This window comes from Trachypithecus francoisi, unplaced genomic scaffold (assembly GCF_009764315.1).
Source record: "Trachypithecus francoisi isolate TF-2019V2 unplaced genomic scaffold, Tfra_2.0 Lachesis_group9, whole genome shotgun sequence".
NCBI classification, from domain to species: Eukaryota; Metazoa; Chordata; class Mammalia; order Primates; family Cercopithecidae; genus Trachypithecus; species Trachypithecus francoisi.
Window position 1 is genome coordinate 65,183,060 of NW_022681474.1, and position 27,758 is coordinate 65,210,817.

The window sequence follows — 27,758 nt, forward strand, 5'->3', positions numbered from 1 at the left end:
CTTATTTTTGTATTTTTAGTAGGGATGAGGTTTCACCATGTCGACCAGATTGGTCTCAAACACCTAACCTCAAGTGATCCTCCCACCTCAGCCTCCCAAAGTGCTGGGATTACAAGCGTGAGCCATTGAGCCTGGCCACGAACTCTTTAAAAGTATTAGTTTTGTTTACTTGTCTTGAGTTCACTTATAAGCAAGAGTACTGCTGGATCAATGTCGAATGCCCAGGAAAGCAAGGTGCTCATGGATCGTAAATTTTACCTCTGGGCCTCAGTTTCCTGAGTTGATCTTTATCTGCAGACTAGTGGAGCCCTAGTCAACCAAGAGGTAAACATGACCAAGTCTGAAAACAATAAATTAACTGTGGAGTGGAAGGTTTAGCTCTAGAATAGTAAGATTCTTATTTTATTCCAAATCCAGATTTACTCTGAATTTGATTTCACTCAAGTTGAAATTAAGTTGGCTCACACTAGCAAATATTAATTGAATATATTAGTTTTTTTATTAATAAAATCTCTTTCTGAGCTAATCCCAAACTGTGCCTAACAATGTTTATCACACCAATGGATTAAAATTAATTTCACTGTACTAAATATAGTGTGATCCGAAATGCCCCCATCACCAAGCTCTAGTTGTCACTCAAGATCTGTATGGATGAGCCTCTACTTTGGTTCTTGGCTTTTTTGTGTGTGTGTGAGATGGAGTCTCACTCTGTCGCCAGGCTAGAGTGCAGTGGTGAGATCTCGGCTCACTGCAACCTCTGACTCCTGGGTTCAACCAATTCTCTGCCTCTCCCGAGTAGCTGGGATTACAGGTGCCCGCCACCATGCCAGGCTAATTTTTGTATTTTTAGTAGAAACAAGGTTTCACACATATTGGCCAGGCTGGTCTCGAGCTCCTGACCTCGTGGTACACCCACTTTGGCCTCCAAAGTGCTGGGATTGCAGGCGTGAGCCACCATGCCTGGCCTTTTTTTTTGGAGACATGGTCTCGCTCTGTCAACCAGGCTAAAGTCGCAGTGGCACAATCTCAGCTCACTGAAACTTCACCTCCCTGGTTCAAGGGATTCTCCTGCCTCAGCCTCCCGAATAACTGGGACTACAGGCGCACATCAGCATGCCCTGGCTTATTTTTGTATTTTTAGTAGGGATGAGGTTTCACCATGTCGACCAGATTGGTCTCAAACACCTAACCACAAGTGATCCTTCCACCTCAGCCTCCCAAAGTGCTGGGATTACAAGCGTGAGCCATTGAGCCTGGCCACTAACTCTTTAAAAGTATTAATTTTGCTGACTGGTCTTGAGTTCACTTATAAGCAAGAGTACTGCTGGATCAATGTCGAATGCCCAGGAAAGCAAGGTGCTCATGGATCATAAGTTTTACCTCTGGGCCTCAGTTTCCTGACTTGATCTTTATCTGCAGACTAGTGGAGGCCCTAGTCAACCAAGAGGTAAACATGACCAAGTCTGAAAACAATAAATTAACTGTGGAGTGGAAGGTTTAGCTCTAGAATAGTAAGATTCTTATTTTATTCCAAATCCAGATTTACTCTGAATTTGATTTCACTCAAGTTGAAATTAAGTTGGCTCACACTAGCAAATATTAATTGAATATATTAGTTTTTTTATTAATAAAATCTCTTTCTGAGCTAATCCCAAACTGTGCCTAACAATGTTTATCACACCAATGGATTTAAAATTAATTTCACTGTACTAAATATAGTGTGATCCGAAATGCCCCCATCACCAAGCTCTAGTTGTCACTCAAGATCTGTATGGATGAGCCTCTACTTTGGTTCTTGGCTTTTTTGTGTGTGTGAGATGGAGTCTCACTCTGTCGCCAGGCTAGAGTGCAGTGGTGAGATCTCGGCTCACTGCAACCTCTGACTCCTGGGTTCAACCATTCTCTGCCTCTCCCGAGTAGCTGGGATTACAGGTGCCCGCCACCATGCCAGGCTAATTTTTGTATTTTTAGTAGAGACAGGGTTTCACTCGTTTGGCCAGGCTGATCTTAAACTCCGGACCTCGTGATCCACCCACCTTGGCCTCCCACAGTGCTGGGATTACAGGTGTGAACCACAGAGCCTGGCTAGTTCCTGGCCTCTTGCCAAGTTGTCTGCTGAATCTGGGGCCCAGGCTTGAATCCTGCCTCCTCTGTGGTTAGAGCCTCGACAATGCAAAATCCTCTCTACTTTAGCGGGGGTGGACTGTGTCTTCATGGCTCTGCCACTGGCTGAGGTGTAATTCAAGCAGATAAACTTCCCTGGAACTAAGATGATAATCTGTGTGATTGTAGTAACACTGATACTGGATGGACTACCATCGCCTCAGCACCTACCAGATTAGACCTTTGGACAGTAAAATTAGACTGTATGCAGGTCTCTGGACTATTAGTCACCCCTGGGGAGGGGGGCAGCACAGTTAAGATAATTCCCTTTATCATCAGTCCCACTATTTACCAACATACTCTACAATTCCTTCATTCCTATCCCTTGTAACTCCAATATGCCTCAAGGGAAGGCTATACATCATTCTGGTACTTACCGGAAGGACTTGTGGGAAAATAGGGCTCCCCCCACTTTTTTTTTTTTTTTGAGACGGAGTCTCGCTCTGTCGCCCAGGCTGGAGTGCAGTGGCGTGATCTCGGCTCACTGCAAGCTCCGCCTCCCGGGTTCACGCCATTCTCCTGCCTCAGCCTCCCAAGTAGCTGAAACTAGAGGCGCCCACCACCACGCCCGGCTAATTTTTTCGTATTTTTGGTAGAGACGGGGCTTCACTGCGTGTTAGCCAGGATGCTCTCGATCTTGTGACCTCGTGATCCGCTTGTCTCGGGCTCCCAAAGTGCTGGGATTACAAGCGTGAGCCACTGCGCCCGGCCAGGGCTCCCTTCTTTGGTACATAGTAGAGGTATTTCTGAAAATGAGAGACTAGAAGTAGCTTTGACATAATTTTTACCTAAGAAACTAAAGCATATGGAAATTTCTGGTTGTGCCACGACATTCAGCTGACACGCAGTTTCAAAAGATCATACCAACTTTAATAAATATTTCCCATCCCCCCTCCCAAAAAAGAAGTATTTCCCATCCTGCATATTCCTAAAGAAGGTAAAATTAAATGACAAATTTGGCTGGGCGCAGTGGCTCATGCCTGTAATTCTAGCACTTTGGGAGGCGCAGGCAGGTCAGTCAGCGCTCAGGAGTCCAAGACCAGCCTGGGCAACAGGGTGAAATCCCGTCTCTACCAAGAGTGCTGGGATTACAGGTTTGAGCCACTGCACGGGGCCTAAAATCTATTTTTTTTTTAATGACCAGATCTTGCCTGTAATCCCAGCACTTTGAGAGGCCAAGGTGGGAGGATCACTTGAGGTCTGGAGTTTGAGGCCAGCCTGGCTAACTAACATGGTGAAACCCTGTCTCTACTAAAAATACAAAAATTAGCTGGGGATGGTGGCAGGTGCCTGTAATCCCAGCTACGCGGGAGGCTGAGGCAGGAGAATTGCTTGAACACAGGAGGCAGAGGTTGCAGTGAGCCAAGATTGTGCCATTGCACTCCAGCTTGGGCAATAGGAGCGAAACTCCATCTCAAAAAAAAAAAAAAAAGAAAGAAAAAGAAAAAAAAAAAAAAAAAAAATTTAAGTGACTATCCTGCAGGTATAGACTTGTATTCATTCATTTAATAAGTATTTCAGTGTCAATTATCCAATGTAGTTTTTTTTTTTTTTTTGAGACGGGGTCTTTGTTGCCCAGGCTGGAGTATGGTGGCACAATCATGGCTCACCACAGCCTCAGCTGCCCAGGCTCAAGTGATCTTGCCAGCTCAGCTTCCTGAGTAGCTGGGACTACAGGCACTTGCCACCATGCCTGGATGATTTTTGCATTTTTTGTAAAGACAGGGTTTCACCATGCTGCCGGCTGGGCTTGAACTCCTGGACTCAAGCATTCTGCTCCTTGGCCCCACAAAGTGCTGGGATTACAGGTGTAAGCCACCATGCCCAGCCCAATGTCGGTTTATCTATCCCTGAAGAAAAAGCCATAATGGTTCAGTTAGTGTCTCCAGGGCAACTTACTCTTCTCTATTTAAAAAATCACATATTAACAACGGAAAACTGCTCTAAGTTTTCCCTAATTAGAACACCTTAGTTAGGAGGTTCTCCAAGTGTGTTCGCTTAGACCAGCTATTGCTGCTGCTATTGCAGCAGCATGTGGGAATTCGTTAGGAATGCAAATTCTTTTTTTTTTTTTTGAGACGGAGTCTTGCTCTGTTGCCCAGGCTGGAGTGCAGTGGCCAGATCTCAGCTCACTGCAAGCTCCTCCTCCGGGTTTACGCCTTCTCCTGCCTCAGCCTCCCGAGTAGCTGGGACTACGGGCGCCCGCCACCTCGCACGGCTAGTTTTTGTATTTTTAAGTAGAGACGGGGTTTCACCGGGTTAGCCAGGATGGTCTTGATCTCCTGACCTTGTGATCCGCCCGTCTCGGCCTCCCAAAGTGCTGGGATTACAGGCTTGAGCCACCGGGCCCGGCCGGGAATGCAAATTCTTAGGCCCTAACCCAGACCTGGTGATTCAGATACATACTCGTTTGAGAACCTGCATTAGATTAGGCATAATGATCACATTCAGACTCCACCATTAATAAGCAGCTGACTCAGTACTTAAGTAGCACCCCATCTTACTAGATGACATAATATGCTCTCTATAACACAAGAAAAACCAAGTGTATAATTTATGTCAAAAGTACTCTGGGACTCTAAACTTAATCTTCATTCATGTGTAAGCCTGAGGCTTGTTTTTTAACTAGTGAACACCAAACACATAGGTGTTAGGTTATAGTTATTCTTGACACCTTTCCTTTCTCTCAAAACGTTCCCAGTTTAGACAGTAAGTTATTGGCTACATGTTGGGTGGCAGAGGTGGCAGGATCACTAGATCCAGGTCAAGCCTGCCATGAGCCACTGCACTCTAGCTCAGGCAACAGAGAGAGACCCTGACAGCTCACTGCAGCCTCCACCTCCTGGGATCCAGTGATCATCCCGCCTCAGCATCCAGAGTAGCACCTCAGCCACTGTGCCTGGCCCACCCATCCTATTAAAAGATGAAATAGGGGCTGGGTGCAATGGCTCACACCTGTAATCTCTGCACTTTGGGAGGCTGAGGCAGGCAGACTGCTTGAGCTCAGGAGTTCCAGACTAGCCTGGGCGATATGGGGAAACCCCATCTCTACCAAAAATAGAAAAATTAGTCAGGCATGGGCCAGGTGCGGTGGCTCATGCCTGTAATTCCAGCAGTTGGGGAGGTCGAGGTGGGTGAATCACCTGAGCTCAGAGAGTTTGAGAACAGCCTGGGCAACATGGTGAAGCCTTGTCTCTACTAAAATACAAAAACAGATAGGCATGGTGGCATGTGCCTGTAATCCCAGCTACTCAGGAGGCTGAGGTGGGAGGATCACTTGAGCCTGGGAGGTGGCAGCTGCAGTGAACTGAGATGGTGCCACTGCACTCCAGCCTGGGTAACATAGCCAGATACTGTCTCCAAAAAATAAAAATAAAAATAAAAAAAAATAATAAAATGAGTAAATCACAATTTGGAGTTTTATAAAAAACAAAAATACTAAATAGGGCAGTAAAATATATAACATTGAATCCTGAAAAATTCTCACCATTTCACTAAGCCTCATTTAACAAAATAATTTGTGTTTTTTTTTTTTTTTTTTTTTTTTTTTGAGGCAGAGTCTCACTGTGTCCCCCAGGCTGGAGTGCAGTGGCCGGATCTCAGCTCACTGCAAGCTCCGCCTCCCGGGTTTACTCCATTCTCCTGCCTCAGCCTCCCGAGGAGCTGGGACTACAGGCGCCCGCCACCTCGCCCGGCTAGTTTTTTGTATTTTTTAGTAGAGACGGGGTTTCACGGTGTTAGCCAGGATGGTCTCGATCTCCTGACCTCGTGATCCGCCCGTCTGGGCCTCCCAAAGTGCTGGGATTACAGGCTTGAGCCACTGCGCCCGGCCAATAATTTGTGTTCTAACACAATATTTTTAACTCCAAAATAATCCGAATATAAAATTAGTGGGAAGAGGTCAGGCGCAATGGCTCACACCTGTAATTCCTGCACTTTGGAAGGCAGAGGCGAGTGGATCACCTGAGGTCAGGAGTTCGAGAGCAGCCTGGCCAACATGATGAAACCCTGTCTCTACTAAAAATACCAAAAATTAGCTGGGCGTGGTGGTGCGCGCCTGTAATCCCAGCTACTCAGGAGGCTGAGGCAGGAGAATTGCTTGAACCCGGGAGGCAGAGGTTGCAGTGAGCCGAGATTGCACCACTGCACTCCAGCCTGGGTGCCAATAGCAAAACTCCACCTCAAAAAAAAAAAAAAAAAAAAATTAGTGTGAAGAATTAAAGTGGGCAAAATTTCCTTCCATAACCCATAGCACAGCAGCTGCATTGCAGTCAAACAAGGAAATGTGCTGCACCTTACAAGTCCTTCAGAAAAGCCTTTTATGGTGCCTCTAATTACTGTGTACCTTTTTTTTGTTGTTGATTTTTCTTGAGATGGAGTCTTTCTCTGTCGCCCAGGCTGGAGTGCAGTGGCACAATCTCAGCTCACTGGAACCTCCACCTCCCAGGTTCAAGTGATTCTCCTGCCTCAGCCTCCTGAGTAGCTGGGACTACAGGCATGCACCACCATGCCCAGCTAATTTTTGTATTATTAGTAGAGACGGGGTTTAACCATATGGCCAGGCTGGTCTCGAACTCCTGACCTCATGATCCGCCCGCCTTGGCCTCCCAAAGTGCTGGGATTACAGGTGTGAGCCACCGCACCTAGCCTACTGTGTACATTTCAATCCTTTGCCTAAAATCCTACATGCTTCTGGTATGTGATGATGCCCACTTTGATTCAAAATCTATAGGATTATGAATCTATAGGATTATAGGATTATGAATCTATAGGATTATGAAAGAGCAAACTTACATAATTTCTGACAATGAAAACAACCTCATTATCTCAGACCCACAAAAAAATTCAAAGCCACGTCAGTGTTAACTTGCGGACTGCAAATGACAGATTAAAAATAAAGGGCATGCTGGGCTAGCAAGAGGCTTCATCAAAAGAAGTAGGGAAGGAGTGTCCGTTCTACTCTATGTATGTTAATGTCACAGTGCTCTGAAAGTCCCTCAGTATCACGCAAATCCCTAACAAAACATACAGTAACCACTGTAATATTTTTTAACAATTCTAGCCAGTATTTAGATCTATAGCTAAGGCTCTCAAGGGTCATTTATCACCTGGATCAGAGAAACTCATGTGGCCTAAACCCAGCCAACCACTGAATGAATACAGAATTATTTTCCTCTGGAATTGCCAACAATACCTATTTAGGTACCTTAAAAAAAAAAAAAAAGTTTTCTTGCTCTGCAGCCCAGGCTGGAGTGCAATGGCTCAATCTTGGCTCACTGCAAACTCTGCCTCCCGGGATCAAGCCATTCTCCTGTGTCAGACTTCCAGGTAGCTGAGACTACAGGAATGCACCACCACACTCAGCTAATTTTTTTTTTTTTTTTTTTTTTGAGACGGAGTCTCGCTCTGTCGCCCAGGCTGGACTGCAGTGACCGGATCTCAGCTCACTGCAAGCTCCGCCTCCTGGGTTTACGCCATTCTCCTGCCTCAGCCTCCCGAGTAGCTGGGACTACAGGCGCCCGCCACCTCGCCCGGCTAGTTTTTTGTATTTTTAGTAGAGATGGGGTTTCACCGTGTTAGCCAGGATGGTCTCCATCTCCTGACCTTGTGATCCGCCCGTCTCGGCCTCCCAAAGTGCTGGGATTACAGGCTTGAGCCACCGTGCCCAGCCTCAGCTAATTTTTTTTGTATTTTTAGTAGAGATGGGGTTTCACCATGCTGGCCAGACTGGTCTTGAACTCCTGACCTCAAATGATCCACCTGCCTTGGCCTCCCAAAGTGCTGGGATTACAGATGTTAGCTACCGCACCCGGCCAGAAAAGGAAATCTTTACTACTTGCTATATACAAATAGCATTATCTGGTTTTACCAAATGCTTTTAATCCCTGGTAGCCATGGATATGCATGAATAGATTCCCTGATACACACAATAAATTTCATCCATATTCTAAAGCAAATTCATTCATGTTTAACACACTCTACGGCTGGGCACGGTGGCTCGCCCCTGTAATCCCAGCACTTTGGGAGGCCGAGACCGGGTGGATCACCTGAGGTCAGGAGTTTGAGTCCAGCCTGGCCAACATGGCAAAACTCTATCTCTACTAAAAATACAAAAAACTAGCCAGGCGTGGTGACGGGCACCTGTAATCCCAGCTACTTGGGAAGTTGAGGCAGGAGAATTGCTTCAATCTGGGAGGTGGAGGTTGCAGTGAGCCAAGATCACACCATTGCACTCCGTCCTGGGAGACAGAGGGAGACTGTCTCAACTAAAACAAAAACAAAAACACCACACTCTAATTTCCTTTCTTGAACAGAAAATTAGAAGTTTCCAAAACATCTTCTTTTTTGTTGCTTTCTACATACTGATTTTCATTTATTTATTTGAGATGGAGTTTGGCTTTTTTTGCCCAGGCTGGAGTGCAATGGTGCAATCTCAGCTCACTGCAACCTCAGCCTCCCAGGTTCAAGCATTCTCCTGCCTCAGCCTCCCAGGTAGCTGGGATTATAGGCATGTGCCACCATGCCTGGCTAGTTTTGTATTTTTAGTAGAGATAGGGTTTCACCATGTTGGCCAGGCTGATCTTGAACTCCTGACCTCATGATCTGTCCGCCTCAGCCTCCCAAAGTGTTGGGATTACAGAAGTGAGCCACCACACCTGGCCCTAATACTGATTTTCTTTTTTTTTTTTTTGAGACAGAGTCTCGCTTTGTCGCCCAAGCTGGAGTGCAGTGGCCAGATCTCAGCTCACTGCAAGCTCCGCCTCCCGGGTTCACGCCATTCTCCTGCCTCAGCCTCCCGAGTAGCTGGGACTACAGGCGCCCGCCACCTCGCCCGTCTAGTTTTTTGTACTTTTTAGTAAAGACGGGGTTTCACCGTGTTAGCCAGGATGGTCTCGATCTCCTGACCTTGTGATCCGCCCGCCTCGGTCTCCCAAAGTGCTGGGATTACAGGCTTGAGGATTTTCTTACCAGAAAGAAGCAACCATTTATTAAGGTACAACACAATCACACTGTCATTGTGGCAGTAATCCCTGCTGCTCGTTCCTTTGATTTCAGCTAAGATTCTGCAGCCCACAAGGCACTTGAGATTTTTCTCTCAACTGAAGGTGCCTGAGAGCTGAGTCTTCTGGGAGTGTCCATGGTCTTTAGACCCATGTCCAAGATCATGTGTTTTCACTGATCTTGCAGACAGACATTAAGGTTTATTATTATTAAGACAGGGTTTCACTCTTGTTGCCCAGGCTGGAGTCCAATAGTGCGATCTCGGCTCACTGCAACCTCTGCCTCCTGGGTTCAAGCGATTCTCCTGCCTCAGCCTCTGGAGTAGCTGGGATTACGAGCATGTGCCACAACACCTGGCTAATTTTTGTATTAGTAGAGGCAGGGTTTCCTCCACGTTGGTCAGGCTGGTCTGGAACTCCCAGCCTCAAGTGATCTGCACGCCTTGGCCTCCCAAAGTGCTGGAATTACAGGTGTGAGCCACCACGCCTGGCCCCAAATATTTTTTTTTTTTTTTTTTTCAAATATTCTTAAAGATACACATCTTGTAACATTCTTTGGATTATCTTCAACATTTTTATTTAATGGCTCTGCATTAGTGAATATTTTCAGAGGATTAAGGCCTGATCTTTGCTTCTTCAAAATACAGCTTTATATAGCCTGGTTCTATATTTTGAAATTACATTTTATTAACAACAAAAACAGGCTGGGATTATTTGTTCCAAGGAGTTCTATGTCCCTTGTGATGGTGGTTCATCATCGGATTCACTGAAAGGAATGGAAGCATTAGTTCTCTCTTCCAGTTGGACTATATTCCTTTGCCACTTCAGGGTATGACTTTTGCGTTTTGTAATAGGATTAAGATGCTTCTTTTCTTCATCAGTAAGCCTATTTTCATCCAAACTACAAGACCTTATGATTAAGGTTTTAGAATTGTTAAGATCAAAGTGCAGAAGTTGGCCAGGCACAGTGGCTCTCACCTGTAATCCCAGCACTTTGGGAGGCTGAGGCAGGCAGACGGCTTGAGCTCAGGAGTTTGAGATTAGCCTGGGCAACATAGTGAAACCTCACTCGTCTAAACAAAAACTATAAAAAATTAGCTGGGTGTGGTGGGCCACGCCTGTTGGCTACTTGGGAAGCTGAGGTGGGAGGATCACCTGAGCCTGGGAGACAAATGTTGCAGTGAGCTGAAATTGCACCACTGCACTCCAGCTTGATAGAGACCCTGTCTCAATTAAAAAAAAAAAAAAAAAAAAAATGAGTAGCAGAATTCTATAGTCCCTATTTAATAAAGACTGATTCCTAAGTCAATGAAAGTTATTTCTAATTCCAAGTAGTTACGCAAGAGACAGTGGTTAGGAATCGTGTACATATTGAAGTGTGTTGAATATTACAGAAAATTTTGAGGAGTCAAGAGTGTAAATATGTAAAGTCTATCACTGTAGCTTTTTTTTTTAAGTTTTAGTGTCACTTTTTAGAAAAGAGTAATTTTCTAGGATTCTGGCTTAATTATTATTATTATTTTTTGAGATGGAGTCTCGCGCTGTCACCTAGGCTGTAGTACAGTGGCACAATCTTGGCTCACTGCAACTTGCAACTCCTGGGTTCAAGTGATTCTCCTGCCTCAGCCTCCCAAGTAGCTGGGATTACAGATGCCCACCACCACACCCAACTACTTTTTGCACTTTTAGTAGAGACAGGGTTTTGCCATGTTGGCCAGGCTGGTCTCAAACTCCTGACCTCAGGTGATTCACCCGCTTTGGCCTCCCAAACCAAAGTGTTGGGAGTACAGGCGTGAGCCATCATGCCTGGGCGGATTCAGGCTTAATTCTGTAAGAAATATTATATTCTTGTATTTCCTGCATTGGCCTACTACAATGACTAAACCACGAATTAGAAATATAAAAATAGGCATCCAGAACATAAAAAGGGTAGGAAAATTAGGTATCATCACAGACCTAGTTTATGATGTGATGAAACTTTTTGGCTTGGTCAACATCAGGTGAAAGAATATAAAAAGAAACTAGTTTTTACTTCTGAATAAATACCCAAATTAGGAAAGGCAATAACAGGTTCTTCTTCCCTCGTTTTCTCTAAAATCATTTTTTTTTTTTTGAGATGGGGTTTCGCTCTTGTTGCCCAGGCTGGAGAGCTATGGTGTGATCTCGGCTCACTTCCACCTCTGCCTCCTGGGTTCAAGCAATTCTTCTGCCTCAGCCACTCGAGTGGCTAGGATTACAGGTGTCTGCCACCACGCCTGGCTAATTTTTTTTGCATTTTTAGTAGAGGCGGTGTTTCACCATGTGGGTCAGGCTGGTTCTGAACTCCTGACCTTAGGTGATCCACCCTCCTTGGCCTCCCAAAGTGCTGGGATTACAAGCATGAGTCACTGTACCTGACCAAAGTCAATTTTTCTGTGTGTAACTTGCTTTTTTCCATAGTCATCTCAATTTCTACTTCCAAAGACATTATTTTATAAGAAATTTACCCCTAAGCAACAATGTGATTGAAAGATTCAGTCTTTTTCTCTGTCATCCCAATTTTATTCTGATTTAAATTTATCTCAAGGAAAAAAAAGCCTCACAAATGTACTTTATATAATGTTTCTTATTAACAATATACTCTTTTCAAGGAACTCTATCCTTACTGTCTTTTACTATCATCACTCTTTTAGTTAAAAGTTTATCTTCAAGATTGTCCCTTGAAAAACAAAAAACAAACAAAAAAAAAACACTTTGCGGGCCAGGCACGGTGGCTCACGCCTGTAATCCCAACATTTTGGGAGGCCATGGTGGGTGGCCCACTTGAGGCTAGGAGTTTAAGACCAGCCTGGCCAACATGGCAAAACCCCATCTCCACTAAAAGTACAAAAAACTTAGCTGGGTGTGGTGGTGCATGCCTGTAATCCCAGCTACTCAGGAGGCTGAGGCACCAGAATTGTTTAAACTTGGGAGGTAAAAGTTGTAGTGAGCCTAGATGGCACCACTGCACTCTAGCCTGGGGAACAGAGTGAGACTCTGTCTCAAAAAAACAAAAAGAAAGAAAGAAGGAAAAAAACCATTTTCAACAACTGTTTCATCTCACCTTAAAGATTAAGGAAATATTTATATCATAATTATATAATAATTATAGATGAATCTCTGATCTGGTTTTGGAGAAGGTCAGCAAGCCATATGACCACAAACAGTAACTTAAGACAAAAATTGGTCTAAAAGAATTTGAGGTATTGTAATCCATTTTTTATTTTTTATTTTTTTTTTTATTTATTTATTTTTTTTTGAGACGGAGTCTTGCTCTGTCGCCCGGTCTGGAGTGCAGTGGCCGGATCTCAGCTCACTGCAAGCTCCGCCTCCCGGGTTCACGCCATTCTCCTGCCTCAGCCTCCCGAGTAGCTGGGACCACAGGCGCCTGCCACCTCGCCCGGCTAGTTTTTTGTATTTTTAGTAGAGACGGGGTTTCACCGTGTTAGCCAGGATGGTCTCGATCTCCTGACCTCGTGATCCGCCCGTCTCGGCCTCCCAAAGTGCTGGGATTACAGGCTTGAGCCACTGCGCCCGGCCTGTAATCCATTATTTAGTAATAGCCATGTGAATTCCATTTAGCCTAAGTCACATATAAATGGCACTTTACATTTTTATATTCATCTATTTAGAACACCTAGCCATTATTCTAACAAAATAAAAATAAAAATAAAATGAATAAAATAAACTATAGGCCAGGTGCAGTGGTTTATGCCTGTAATCCCAGCACTTTGGGAGACCAAGGTGGGTGGAACACCTGAGGTCAGGAGTTCGAGACCAGCCTGGCCAATGTGGTAAAACCTCATCCCTACTAAAAATACAAAATTAGCTGGACATGGTGGCAGACGTCTGTAATCCCAACTACTTGGGAGGCTAAGGCAGGGGAACTGCTTGAAGTCGGGAGGCAGAGGTTGCAGTGAACTGACATCAAGACATTGCACTCCAACCTGGGCAACAGAGGGAGACTCTGTCTTAAAAAACCAAAAACAAAACTCCAATACAACCATATTTATATGACAGTGAAACATTCCAGTAGAAGTTATTTTAAACACAAAAATCCTAATAATCTCTTATGGATTCATTAAATTTTCACTGGTAAAACTGGGAAGACAAAATGTCATTTAACCTTACATTCCTTTAGAGCAGGGTTTCTGAAACTGGACACTATTGACATTTTTGACTGGATAATTCTTTGTTGTGAGGGACTGTCCTCTGCAACAAAGCATGTTTAGTAATATCTTTGGCCTCTACCAACTAGCTGCCAGCAGCACCCACCCAACTGTGACACCAAAAGACTCTCATTAGACACTGCCAAATGTCCTCTAAGGGATAAATTCACCCTCTGTTGAGAACCACTCATATTTCCTACTGTTTTTACTCTACAGTGAAGTCACCTCATGTATCCACTAAAATTCTGAAGGAAGTACACAGGTTAATTAAAAAAAAATCTTTAATTAAAGACTTAACTTAAGGCATCATACTGACATCTACGGGTTTGGTACTGAACTGTACATTTGACATACACTGCATTTTTTTTTTTAAACCCTCAAAATTAAAAGCAATATAGATGCTATTCTGGGAAAGTAGAAAAATTAATTGAAAGCAGTAACACTGACATCAGGACAACTAATATTATGTAAAGTCTAACGCATACAAGAACAATACTAGTTCTCTATTGCTTCTTTCTTTCTGATACACTGTCTTTTGGATAAACTGAATTTTTTTTTTTTTGGGATGGAGTTTCATTCTTGTCGCCCAGGCTGGAGTGCAGCTGCATGACCTCGGGTGACTGCAACCTCCGCCTCCTTGGTTCAAGTGATTCTCCTGCCTCAGCCTCCCAAGTAGCTGGGATTACAGGCACCCACCACCATGCCCAGCTCATTTTTATATTTTTAGTAGAGACGAGGCTTCACCATGTTGGCCAGGCTGGTCTCAAACTCCTAACCTCAGGTGATCCACCTGCCTCGGCCTCCCAAAATGTTGGGATTACAGTTGTGTAATCCCACCATAGGCCACCGTGCCCCGCCTAAACTGAATTTTTAATGAATGCTTACTGATCATGAGGGGATTTTTTGGTGATGAGTTAAAAAAATTTGTTTCAAAAAACTTGCAAAAATTAAGCATCATGCTATTTTATGATTTTGACTGAAATTTTAGCATATGAACTAAAAATTGTAAAACCTAATAATTCTATAAATAAAATTAAAAATTTCTAGGCATTTTCTTTTTTTTTGAGATGGAGTCTTGCTCATCACCCAGGCTGGAGTGCAGTGGCGTGATCTCGGCTCACTACAAGCTCCGCCTCCCAGGTTCACGCCATTCTCCTGTCTCAGCCTCCCAAGTAGCTGGGACTACAGGCGCCTGCCAACGCGCCCGGCTAATTTTTTGTATTTTTAGCAGAGACGGGGTTTCACCGTCTTAGCCAGGATGGTCTCGATCTCCTGACCTTGTGATCCACCCACCTCAGCCTCCCAAAGTGCTGGGATTACAGGCGTGAGCCACCGCGCCCGGCTAGGCATTTTCATAAAAGAAATTTGGTAATTAAATACTATAGTCAATTAAACTTACGAACTTTATTGAAGTCAAAAGCATAACAAAGTTCTTCCTAAAACACTTTGCAATGCAAAATTATTTCACTCAAGGAGTGTTTAATAATTTGAAGGCTAGGAATTACAAGCAATTTTCAAAAGCAGATACTCATAAAACTTTATACATCATTTGAACTGAAAGACATTTATACTACTAAAATCAAACATTCATCACCTTCAAACATTCTTATACCATGATTTTTATATATTATTTAACACCATTCCTCATCACTACATGGATTTTATCATACACTTGTACCATTCTCCTTGGATTTTTGATATTTGTCTTCACTCTTTACATTATCCTATAAGACAATAGAGAAGGAAAAAGTACATTTTACTAGATTCTCTTAAATGTTACTTTGATATTAGAGCATAATGGTATTCAGTTTGGTATACTTTTTTCTAGTGATAAAGAACAATAAATTAATTTTAATATCTTAAAATTAATGGTGACGAAGCATTTACCTCAATTCTGCCCAAGAATAAATGGGGTCTAAAAATGCAGTGAATGGGGAAGGTGTGGTGGCACATGCCTGTAATCTCAGCACTCTGAGAGGCCAAGATAGGAGGGCTGCTTCGCCCAGGAGTTGGAAACCAGCCTGGGCAAGATGGTGAAACCCCATCTCTACAAAAAATATAAAAATTAGCTGGGTGTGCTGGAGCACACCTGTAGTCCCAGCTAATCAGGAGGCTGAGGTGGGAGGATCACGTGAGCCTGGGAGGCAGAGGCTGCAGTGAGCCAAGATAGCACCGCTAGCAATCCAGCCTGGGCAAAAGTGCAAGACTCTGTCTCAAAAAAACAAAACAAAACAAAAAACCAAACAACAACAACAACAAGAAAAAAACCACAGAGAAGTGAAGTGAATGGTTTAGTTCAAACTTATACTCTGGATTAAAAAGAAATATAAATGAAATTTGCTTTAAGAAGTCTGTACTCTTAAATCATGTTGACATTCCAACTAAGTTTTAGAAAAACAACATCTTTTGGAAATCACCTTTTTTTTTTTTTTTTTTTTTTTAAAAAGATGGGGTCTCGTTCTGTTGCCCAGGCTAGAGTGCAATGGTGCAAACTAGACTCACTGCAACCTCTGCTTCCCAGGTTCAAGTGATTCTCCTGCCTCAGCCTTCCAGGTAGCTAGGATTACAGGTGCCTGCCACCATGTCTGGCCAATTTTTTTTGTATTTTTAGTACATATGGGGGTTTCACCATGTTGGCGAGGCTGGACTTGAACTCCTGACTTCAGGTGATCCGCCCGCCTTGGCCTCCCAAAGTGTTGGGATTATAGGCGAGAGCCACTGTGCCTGGCCTGGGAATCACTTTTTACTCATCTCAGGAAGGACAGAATGATATCATTATTTGCTTTTAGAATAAATCACTAAGAGCTTAATAACATTAAAATACATTAAAAGCATCATTTTAAAAACTATGAAAATGTTAAAAATACAAAATTTCTTACCTTCTTGAGAACAGTGTGGATTTCATCCATTACCGTAGATAAGTTTCTGATTGTCTTATTCAGTTGGTTTTCAAATTGTAAATTCATGTTTTCTGAAATCTTTAAGTTTTCTTGTAACTGACTAAGGTCCTTTTTAACTTCTCTGAGTTCACCAGAGAGACTTTTGTTGGAATTCTCCAAATTTAATATGGTTTTTTCATCTTCATCTGTTTAAAAAAATCCAAAAATTAACATTTTACTTCCTAAAATGTCAAATTTAACTTTGGGGTTAGAATATTTAAGCTGTGAAAATAAAAAGCTGACTGAATTCCATAAAATGGCAATGTCTGTCAATTTCACTAGCCATAAAGCACACTGCAATATTCATTATTTATTTACTTTTGAGACCAAGTCTCACTGTTGCACCGGCTTGAGCGAAGTGGCACGATCTTGGCTGGGATTACAGGCGCATGCCACCACACCCAGCTAATTTTTGTATTTTTAGAGACGGGGTTTCACCATGTTGGTCAGGCTGGTCTCAAACTCCTGACCTCAGACAATCCGCCCACCTCCGCGTCCCAAAGTGCTGGGATTATAGGCGGGAGCCACAGTGCCTGGCCTGTTTCATTTACATTTTTAACTTGTATTATTTCAAAACCTATGTTCTATTTTTAGATGATTGTATAGATTAGAGAACACAGACTGGTAAAAACTAAGTGGATGCCAGGCGCGGTGGCACATGCTTGTAATCCCAGCACTTTGGGAGGCTGAGGTGGGCGGATCAGGAGGTCAGGAGATCGAGACCATCCTAGCTAACATGGTGAAACCCTGTCTCTACTAAAAATACAAAAAATTAGCTGGGCATGGTGGCACGCACTTGTAGTCCCAGCTACTTGGGAGGCTGAAGCAGGAGAATCACTTGAACCCGGGAGGTGGAGGTTGCAGTGAGATAGCCCCACTGTACTCCAGCCTGAATTACAGAGAGAGACTCCGTCTCAAAAAAAAAAAAAGTTGAACTAGAAGATGATTAAAAGGATGCAACAGATAACAATGAACCTGAGAATGCACATGAAGACCTAAGATTCACATAAAGCTAAGCAATTTTATGACCTGAACCAGAAATAATGAAAAGTAAAGGTCCTTGCAGAGCGCGGTGGTTCACACCTGTAATCCCAACACTATGGGAGGCCAAGGTGGGTGATCCCTTGAGGTCAGGAGTTTGAGGCCAGGACCAACATGGTGAAACCCCGTTTCTACCAAAAATACAAAAAATAGCTGGGCATGGTGGCACATGCCTGTAATCCCAGCTACTTAGGAGGCTGAGGTGGGAGAATCACTTGGACCCGGAGGCAGTGGTTGCAGTAAGCTGAGACTGTGCCACTGCACTCCAGCCTGGGTGACAGAGTGAGACCGTGTCTTAAAAACAAATAAATAATTTTTTAAATTTTTTTTTTTTTTTTTGAGACGGAGTCTCGCTCTGCCGCCCAGGCTGGAGTGCTGTGGCCGGATCTCAGCTCACTGCAAGCTCTGCCTCCCGGGTTCACGCCATTCTCCTGCCTCAGCCTCCCGAGTAGCTGGGACTACAGGCGCCCGCCACCTCGCCCGGCTAATTTTTTTATTTTTTAGTACAGACGGGATTTCACTGTGTTAGCCAGGATGTTCTCGATCTCCTGACCTCGAGATCCGCCCGTCTCGGCCACCCAAAGTGCTGGGATTACAGGCTTGAGCCACCGCGCCCGGCCTTAAAAATTTTTTTAAAGTTCCTTCTGCCGGGCGCGGTGGCTCAAGCCTGTAATCCCAGCACTTTGGGAGGCCGAGACGGGCGGATCACGAGATCAGGAGATCGAGACCATCCTGGCTAACACCGTGAAACCCCGTCTCTACTAAAAATACAAAAAACTAGCCGGGCGAGGTGGCGGATGCCTGTAGTCCCAGCTACTCGGGAGGCTGAGGCAGGAGAATGGCGTGAACCCGGGAGGTGGAGCTTGCAGTGAGCTGAGATCTGGCCACTGCACTCCAGTCCGGGCGACAGAGCGAGACTCCGCCTAAAAAAAAAAAAAAGTTCCTTCTGTAGTTCAATGAAAATATGTGGTATGCATATGCAGATGTGTACACAGGTACGTACATGTGTATGTACATACATAAACATATACATGTCCCAGCAGGGTACTAAAAGTATGAACATATCCAATGCTGACCCTTACCTGTTTTTTCTTCTAGTAACTGCAGCTTCTGTTCTACCTCAGCTCTTACTTTTTCGCTCTTTTCCAATTTTTGCAAGAGGCTTCCTACATCTACCATTGCACCATTGTACACAATGAGGCCAACATTTTCTTCCACATCCTTTGATTCCTGCTTTACTGTTGGTGTTGGAAGTAATAGTCTGTTTCCTGTAATATAAAATATTATTTCATAATCACATATTTTCATGTTATTTTTCTTCTTTAATTACTAGTATATTTATTAAAAAGCAAAATCTTAACATGCACAGACCTAGCATATCTTCCTGCAATGACTCAGACTCTTCATGGTTCTCTTCATCTTTTGAGGTGTCTGTTAATTTCCGGTAAAAGCAAGATTCACGGAGCACTACTTTATTAAGAAGCTTCTTTACCTGTTATGCATGCAAGTAAACAAAATAAAGAGATGAAAATACATTTCTCAATTCTCTTAGAAAAACTATGTGTTAATTTTCATTTTCTTTTGAGAAAGAGTCTTGCTCTTGTCGCCCAAACTGGAGTGCAGTGGTGTGATCCCGACTCACTATAACCTCTGCCTCCCGGGTTCAAGTGATTCTCCTACCTCAGCCTCCCGAGTAGCTGCAATTACAGGCACCCGCCATCATTCCCGGCTAATTTTTGTATTTTTGGAGAGATGGGGTTTCACCATGTTAGCCAGGCTGGTCTTGAACTCCTGACCTCAGGTGATCCACCCGCCTCGGCCTCCAAAACTGCTGGGATTACAGGTGTGAGCCACTACACCCAGCTGTAATTTTCACTTATGATGGAAATCCATGGAATTGAGTAAGATCCAAGTTACTTTTGAAAAAATAAAACTTCATTGTTAAAAAGTATAACATTGATAAAAATGTATGCACAGGGATGATTTATTATAGCATAGTTGGTAAATCCAATAAATGAAAACCACCAGCAATGGAGACTAGGTAGGTCAATTATGGTACATCTATATAATGGGTACTGTGCAGCTATAAAAAGAATGAGGCAGGTTTCTATTTTCATGGTAGAATGTATTTATAGAATACTGTGGAATGAAAAAAAAAGCCAGTCAAAACGTACAGAATAATTTCATATTTTGTTTATAAAAATGGAACTGAGCTGCTTACAAAAAGATCTAGAATTTTATATATTATAGTCCTAAGGAGTAGAAAAAGAGGGAGAGGGAGAAGGGAAGTGTTTTACAACTGGTTTGTGTTATACTGCTTTATATTTATTTATTTTTTTGAGACAGAGTCTCACTCTGTCATCCAGGCTGGCGTGCAGTGGTGCAAATCTTGGCTCATTGCAACCTCCGCCTCCTGGGTTCAAGAGATTCACCTGTCTCAGCTTCCCCAGTAGCTGGGATTACAGGCGTGTGCCACCACACTCAGCTAATTTTTGTATTTTTAGTAGAGACGGAGCTTCGCCATGTTGGCCAAGCTGGTCTTAAACTCCTGGCCTGAAGTGATCTGCCTGCCTCAGCCTCCCAATCATGCTGGGATTATAGGCGTGAGCCACCACGCTTGGCCCTTATGTTGCTTTAATATATCAAAAAATCAACGGAGGTTCTATTAACTTTTCATTGGAAAAGGTAACTTTTAAAAAATGTTTTCCTTTTAAATATTCACAAGATAGATTACCTGAGCCCGAGAAAGATGTAGTCCAAGAGTATAAAGTATTTCTTCCAAATCCTTTTCAAGAAGGTAACCACAATGACTTTGATCAAAATAAACAAAAGCCATTAACAGATCTCTGTTAACTGTGATCATTTGAGTCTTTTCTTTTTCCTAAGAAAATGGAGAAGTAGAAAACATAGTAGCCAAATTTTTTACCCCCGAAAAGTGAGAAACGGAGACTGTGCATAAAATAGCAATAATCTAATAAGACATTTGCCTCATTCTAGCTAAAATGAGTTAATCTGGTGTATGAATATGAGAGAAATGAATCAGACATACTAGTTACCTGACATAGCCACAAAAAAACAACTGACAGAATTTTACTTAGTGGTAATATAGATGGATAAGGACTAATAAACTTCACAACTGTGTTATGTTTAGATGATGTAAAATACCACCATATTAAAAAGAATACAGTATTCAATAAATACCTTATCTTTAGAGGGCCTCTCCTTGCAGTATCTGTTGATATCTCTTTTGTCATCTCGTTTGGTCATTTCTTCCTCATCCCTATCTGTAAAATAAATATAACAGTGGCAAAAAAGTCATTAATACACATATTTTCAAGTTGGGCACAGTGGCACATGACTGTTATCCCAGCTACTCAGGAGGGCCAAGTGTTCGAGGGTGTAGTGAGCTACGACTGTACCACTGCACTCCAGCCTAGGTGACAGATCAAGACCTTGTCTTTTAAACAACAACAACAAAAATAAAAATAAAGAGAAAACCTTATGCTAAAACATACATGAACCTTGATAACAGGCTAAGTAAAAGAAGCCAGTCACAAAAAAATCACTTATTATGTGATTCCATTTATATGAAATGTCCAGAATATCTACAGAAACAAAAAGCAGACTAATGGTTGCCTAGGACTGAAGAGGTTCAGGGAAGATGGGGAGTGACTGCTAATGAATAACCTCTGCACTCAGCTTGGGTGAAAAGTGAGACCCTATGTGATGCTGTTTGATAGCATTTGAAACATAGAATGACCTCTATTAAAATTAAAGTCAATCACCGGGCACAGTGGGTCATGCCTGTAACCCCAGCACTTTGGGAGCCCGAGGCAGGTGGATCACTTAAGGTCAGGAGTTTGAGACCAGCCTGGCCAACATGGTGAAACCCCGTCTCTAAAAACACAAAAATCAGTGGGGTGTGGTGGCGTGTGCCTGTAGTCCCAGCTACTCAGGAGGCTGAGGCTGGAGAATTGTGTAAACCCGGGAGGCAAAGGTTGCAGTGAGCCGAGATTGCGCCACTGCACTCCAGCCTGAGCAACAGAGCAAGACTCCATCTCATAAACAAACATATAAATAGAATCAATCCCCTCCAATACCGCCACTGCTTAAGTTTATGTAATATTATAAATCCTTTGTTATTTCAACAATGTTAATAGCATCTTCACAGAAGTAGATTGCATCTCAAAAAAACATTGTCTTTGCTCATCCACAAGAAGCAATCATCTGTTTAGTTTATCCTGATATTGCAGCAGTTCCATCCCATCTTCAGGCTGCATTTCTAATTTGAGTTCTCTTGCTCTTTCTATCACACCTGCAATTATTCCCTCTACTGAATTATTGAACCCTTCAAAGTCATCCATGAGAATTTTTAGTAGAGTTGGGGTTTCAACATGTTGGCCAGGCTGGTCTCAAACTCCTGGTCTCAAGTAATCCACCCGCCTTGGCCTCCTAAAGTGCTGAGATTACAGGTGTGAGCCACTGCCTCAGGCCAATAATTGAAATCAATTTCATACAACCTACTGTTTTGTTATGTTTTGAGACGGAGTTTCACTCCTGTCGTCCAGGCTGGAATGCAATAGCATGATCTCGGCTCACTGCAACCTCCGCCTCCCAGGTTCATGCGATTCTCCTGCCTCAGTCTCTCGAGTAGCTGGGATTACAGATGTCTGCCAGCACACCTGGCTAAATTTTGTATTTTTTAGTAGAGAGGGGGTTTCACTATGTTGGTTAGGCTAGTCTCAAATTCCTGACCTCAGGTGATCCACCCACGTTGGCCTCCCAAAGCGCTGGGATTATAGGTGTGAGCCACTGCTCCCGGCCCAAACTACTGTTAATGTTGATATTTTTTACCTTCTCCCATGAACCACGAATGTTTCTAATGGCATCTAGAATGGTCAATCCTTTCCAGAAGGTTTTCAACTTACTCTCCCCAAACCCATCAGAGGCAATAATATATACTATGGTAGCAAGAGCCTTAGGAAATGTATTTTTTGGCTGGGTGTGGTGGCTCACACCTGTAATCCTAACACTTTGTGGGGCTGAGGCAGGAGGATTGCTTGATCCCAGGAGTTCAGCACCAGCCTGGGCAACATAGTAAGACCCTTTCTCTAAAAAGCAAAAAAAGTAAACTTAAAAAGGAAATGTATTTCATAAAAAGTAAGACTTGAAAGTTGAGGGCAGGCACAGTGACTCACACCTGTAATCCCAGCACTTTGGGAGGCCACGGTGGACGGGGATCACTTTAGGTCAGGAGTTTGAGACCAGCCTGCCAACATGGTGAAACCTTGCCTGTATTAAAAATACAGAAATCAGGCTGGGCATGGTGGCTGATGCCTGTAATCTCAGCATTTTGGGAGGCCAAGGTGGGCGGATCATGAGGTCAGGAGATCGAGACCATCTTGGCTAACACAGTGAAACCCTGTCTCTACTAAAAATACAAAAAACTACTCGGGAGGCTGAGGCAGGAGAATGGCGTGAACCCGGGAGGCAGTGCTTGCAGTGAGCGGAGATTGCGCAACTGCACTCCAGCCTGGGCAACAGAGCAAGACTCCGTCTCAAAAAAAAAAAAAAAAACAAAACAGAAATCAGCTGGGCATGGTGGCTCATGCCTGTAATCCCAACTACTTGGGAGGATGAAGTGGGAGATAACTTGAGGCCAGGAGGTCCAAGGCTGGACTGAGCCATGATCATGCCACTGCATTCCAGCCTGCATGACAGAGTGAGACCCTGTCTCAAAAAAAAAAAAAAGAGTAAAGTGAAATTACCTCTTTGATCCAAGGGCTGCAGAATAGATGATGCAGCCATGAAACATTAATCTCCTTGTACATCTCCATCAGAGCTCTGGGTGACTAGGTGTGGTGTCAGTGAGAAGTAATATTTTGAAAAGAATCTTTTTTTCTTAGCAGATCTCAACAGTGGACTTAAAATATTTAGTAAAAATGTTGGTTACATGATAAAGGAGTAAAAAAATTCAGTAAAGCATTGCTGTAAAGAGTTGTCATTCTGACACTGTTGTTCAGTTTCTAGGGCACAGGTATGGTAGGTTCAGCATAATTTTTAAGGGGTTTATGATTTTTGGAATGGTAAATGAGTACCGGCTTCAGCTTAAAGTCACAAGCTGCATTAGCCCTAACAAGAGAGCCAACTCGTCCTTTGAAGCTGGGTACTGACAGCTCTTCTCTAGCTGTGAAAGTCTTAAGATGGCCGGGCGCGGTGGCTCAAGCCTGTAATCCCAGCACTTTGGGAGGCCGAGACGGGCGGATCACGAGGTCAGGAGATCGAGACCATCCTGGCTAACACGGTGAAACCCAGTCTCTACTAAAAATACAAAAAACTAGCCGGGAGAGGTGGCGGCGCCTGTAGTCCCAGCTACTCGGGAGGCTGAGGCAGGAGAATGGCGTGAACCCGGGAGGCGGAGCTTGCAGTGAGCTGAGATCTGGCCACTGCACTCCAGCCTGGGTGACAGAGCGAGACTCCGTCTCAAAAAAAAAAAAAGGAAGTCTTAAGATGGCATCTTCAGCCAATGGAAGAAGGCTGTTTTGTCTCCATTGAAAACTTATTTAGTAAAGCCATTTTCATCAATTATATTAGCTTCTACATAAGCACTTGCTGTTTCAATGTGCCTTTTTTTTTCACCCACCCCCAAGAGGCAGGGTCTTGCTCTGTTAACCAGGCTTGAGTGCAGTGGCATAATCATAGCTCACTGCAGCCTTAAATGCCTGGGCTCAAGCAATCCTCCCACCTCAGCAACTACATTGTACTTTTACCTTATGAGATTGGTTGCTTTCCTTAAACCTCATGAATCCACCACTGGTAGCCTCAAACTTTTTTCTACAGCTTCTTCATCTTTCACAGAATTGAAGAGAGTTAGGGCCTTGTTCAGAATTCAGCTTTGCCTTAAGGGAATGTTGTGGCTGGTGTGACCTTCTATTCTGACCCCTAAAACTCTCTCCTTATAGCAATAAAGCTATCTCATTTTCTTACCATTTGTATGTTCACTGAGTAGCACTTTTAATTTCCTTCAATAACTTTTCCTTTGCATTCTCAACATGGTTAACTGATGCAAAAAAACTAGCTTTTGGCCTATCTCAACTTTCAACATGCCTTCTTCACTCACCTTAACGATTTTTTGGTTTCACTTGAACACTCGAAGGCCATTTTGATTTTTTTCTTTGTTATTACGATAATTATTTTTGAGACAGAGTGTTGCCCTGTTGCCCAGGCTGGAGTACAGTGGCACAATCACGACTCACTGCAACCTCAACCTCTTGGGCTCAACAGATCCTCCTACCTCAGCCTCTAAAAGTATCTGGGACCACAGATGCATGTAACCACACCCAGCTGATTTTATTTTATTTTTTTAATAGAGATGGGGTATCACTATGTTGCAGATGCTGGTCTTTAACTCCTAGCCTCAAGTGATCCTATCTCTGTATCCTCCCAAAGTGGTGGTATTACAGGCATGAGCCACTGAGCCCAGCCTAATTATTAATTGGCCTAATTTCTTATTTTTTGTTTGGAGACGGAGTCTTGCTCTGTCGCCAAGGCTGGAGTGCAGTGGCATGATCTCAGCTCACTGCAACCTGCCTCCTGGGTTCAAGCAATTCTCCTGCCTCAGCCTCCCGAGTAGCTGGGATTACAGGTGCCCACCACTATGCCCAGCTAATTTTTATATTTTTAGTAGAGACGGGGTTTTACCATGTTTGGCCATGATGGTCTTGAACTCCTGTCTCAGGTGATCTGCCCACCTCGGCCTCACAAAGTGCTGGGATTACAGGTGTGAGCCACTGCACCCGTAATTGGTCTAATTTCTTTTCTTTTTTGAGACAGAGTCTCACTCTGTCACCCAGGCTGGAGTGCAGTGGCATGATCTCAGGTCATTGCAACCTCCGCCTCTCTAGTTCAAACAATTCTCATGCCCTCAGCCTCCCAAGTAGCTGGTATTACAAGCGTGCACCACCACGCCTGGCTCTTTTGTGTATTTTTACCAGAGACAGGGTTTCGCCATGTTGGCCAGGCTGGTTTCAAACTCCTGACCTCAAATGATCCACCCGCCTCAGCCTCCCAAAGTGCTGAGATTACAGGCGTGAGCCACCATGCCTGGCACAATTGCCCTAATTTCAATATTTTCTCTCAGGGAATAGGGAGGCCCAATAAGAGGGACAGAGATAGGGGAAGGGCAGGTTGGTAGAGTGATTAAAACACAAACAATATTTATAATTAAGCTCATCATCTTCTATGGGCACAATTCGAGGTGCATCAAAACATGTATAATAGTATTATCAAAGATCACTGATCACAGATCACCAAAACAGACATAGTAATAATTAAAAAGTTGGAAATACTGTAAGAATTACCAAAATGTAACAGAAAGTCAAAGTGGCACATGCTGTTGGAAAAGTGGTGCTGATAGTCTTGCTTGGCGTAAGGCACTATCTGTGCAGCACAATAAAGTGCAGTGTAAAAAAAACCAAAGCATGCCTATACTTTAAAGTGTCTAATTGTATGGCATGTGAATTACATTTCAATAAAGGTGTTATTAAATAAAAAATTAAGCAAATGTTCTAATGGCTGGGTATGGTGGGTCATACCTGTAATCCCATCACTTTGGGAGGGAAGCAGGAGGAGTTTGGGAGGGAAGCAGGAGGATGGCTTAAGGCCAGGAGTTTGAGATCAGCCTGGGTAACACAGTGAAACCACATCTCTACAAAAAATTTAAAAATTAGCCAGGTGTGGTGGTGCACAACTGTAGTCCTACCTACTCAGGGAACTAAGGTGGGAGAGCTGCACGAGCCAGGAGTTCAACGCAGCAGTGAGCCAACAGTGTGCTACTGCCCAGCCTGGGCAACAGAGTAAGACTTTGTCTTAAAAAAGAAAGAATGAGAGGGAACTTCTCCTTGGAACCTAGTCATTTACTTATTTTTGATGATTGAAAAATACTCACAATATAATCCACATTATTTAAGTAAATACTCAATTATCTTGAGAGCTGTCACTTTCAAAACTGTCTCATCCGAAACTTGTATTTTTGAAATAACTTTTGAAACATTCAAGCAGTATTTGTTCATCACAGAAAATAAATCAATCCCACCACACAAAATGAAATTACTGATCGTGTCCTATTTTTTCCCCATATATACACACTTATTAACATTAAATTTATTTATAGGAACATGCTATCTACAAAAACCCTTTAAAAATCTTTTTCCATGTCAAGACACTTCTCCAAGTTTTCCTCAATGGGTGTAGAGAATTTTAACTGCATGACAATATTACCAAAGTGCAATTTAAATAATTGTCTATTCCTATTCAGATTGATTCCATATTTTTGTTTTATAATAAATTATGGAATGATCACTCATGTTGATATTTTAAAGAATATGGCTAATTCACATTTCCAAATTTCTGTTCAGAAAAGGTATAACAATGTACAGCCCCAAAGAAGAGTGGTGAAACTGTAACTCCTTTTACCCTTGTGAAACTATGTTACCTTTCATTTAAAACTTTAATTTTCATTAACTTGATAAGAAAAAGATAGGCCGGATGCAATGGCTCACGCCTGTAATCCCAACACTTTGGGAGGCCAAGGTGGGTGGATCACCTGAGGTTGGGAGTTTGAGACCAGCCTGGCCAACATGGTGAAACCCCATCTCTACTAAAAATACAAAAATTAACTGGGCACGGTGGTGCATGTCTGTAATCTAAGCTAATCTGGAAGCTGAGGGCACAAGAATCGCTTGAACCTGGGAGAGGGAGGTTGTAGTGAGCCAAGATCACGCAACGACACTCCAGGCTGGGCGACAAGAGCAAAACTCTGTCTCAAAAAAAAAAAAAAAAAAAGTATCTTATTGCTATCTGCTCTCCTAATTACTAATAAAATTCAACATCATTTAATACATTTACTGGTACTGTATTTTCACGTTATAATTCTGCTTTTGTATTGGAAAAAGTGTGGTCTCCGACAGGCGCAGTGGCTCATGCCTGTAATCCCAGCACTCTGAGAGGCCGAGGCAGGCGGATCACAAAGTCAGAATTTCAAGACCAGCCTGGCCAATATGGTGAAACCCCGTTTCTACTAAAAATACAAAAAAATTAGCCAGATGTGGGCCTGTGATCCCAGCTACTCGGGAGGCTGAGGCAGGAGAACTGCTTGAACCCAGGAGGCGGAGGTTGGAGTGAGCTGAGATTGCACCAGCACACTCCAGCGTGGTGACAGAGTGAGACTCCGTCTCAAAAAACAAACAAACAGGAGTAGTCTCCAGGAAACTTAACAGAATCATGAGATATAAAATGTAAGAAAAGTGGTAAAACAGAAGCAAGCGGCAATTAGAAACTCCAGGGAAACAAACAAAAAAGAACTATAATCCTATCGACATACATTTAGAGCCTATAAAATTATTCAGACTGTTCCAGGAACTTGGAAT

General features: G+C 43.2%; 1 protein-coding gene across 13 annotated transcripts in view; it reads right to left on the reverse strand.

Annotated features, from left to right (window-relative positions):
- Positions 1-14,739: 14,739 nt before the first annotated feature.
- The window catches only part of CCAR1 (cell division cycle and apoptosis regulator 1), a 79,737-nt gene continuing 66,718 nt past the window's right edge, over positions 14,740-27,758 (reverse strand). For 8 of the 13 annotated variants that reach the window (XM_033209876.1, XM_033209879.1, XM_033209875.1 and 5 more), the window contains 6 exons: positions 20,533-20,615; positions 20,066-20,212; positions 18,703-18,823; positions 18,414-18,599; positions 16,231-16,436; positions 14,772-15,075 (listed from right to left, as the gene is read on the reverse strand). In XM_033209876.1, coding sequence (XP_033065767.1) covers positions 15,016-15,075; positions 16,231-16,436; positions 18,414-18,599; positions 18,703-18,823; positions 20,066-20,212; positions 20,533-20,615 — 803 coding nt within the window. In that variant the 3' untranslated portion in view covers positions 14,772-15,015. Of the gene's footprint in view, positions 15,076-16,230; positions 16,443-18,413; positions 18,600-18,702; positions 18,824-20,065; positions 20,213-20,532; positions 20,616-27,758 lie in introns of those variants that run through there. The other 5 variants (XM_033209885.1, XM_033209884.1, XM_033209883.1 and 2 more) reach the window with 3 other exon arrangements.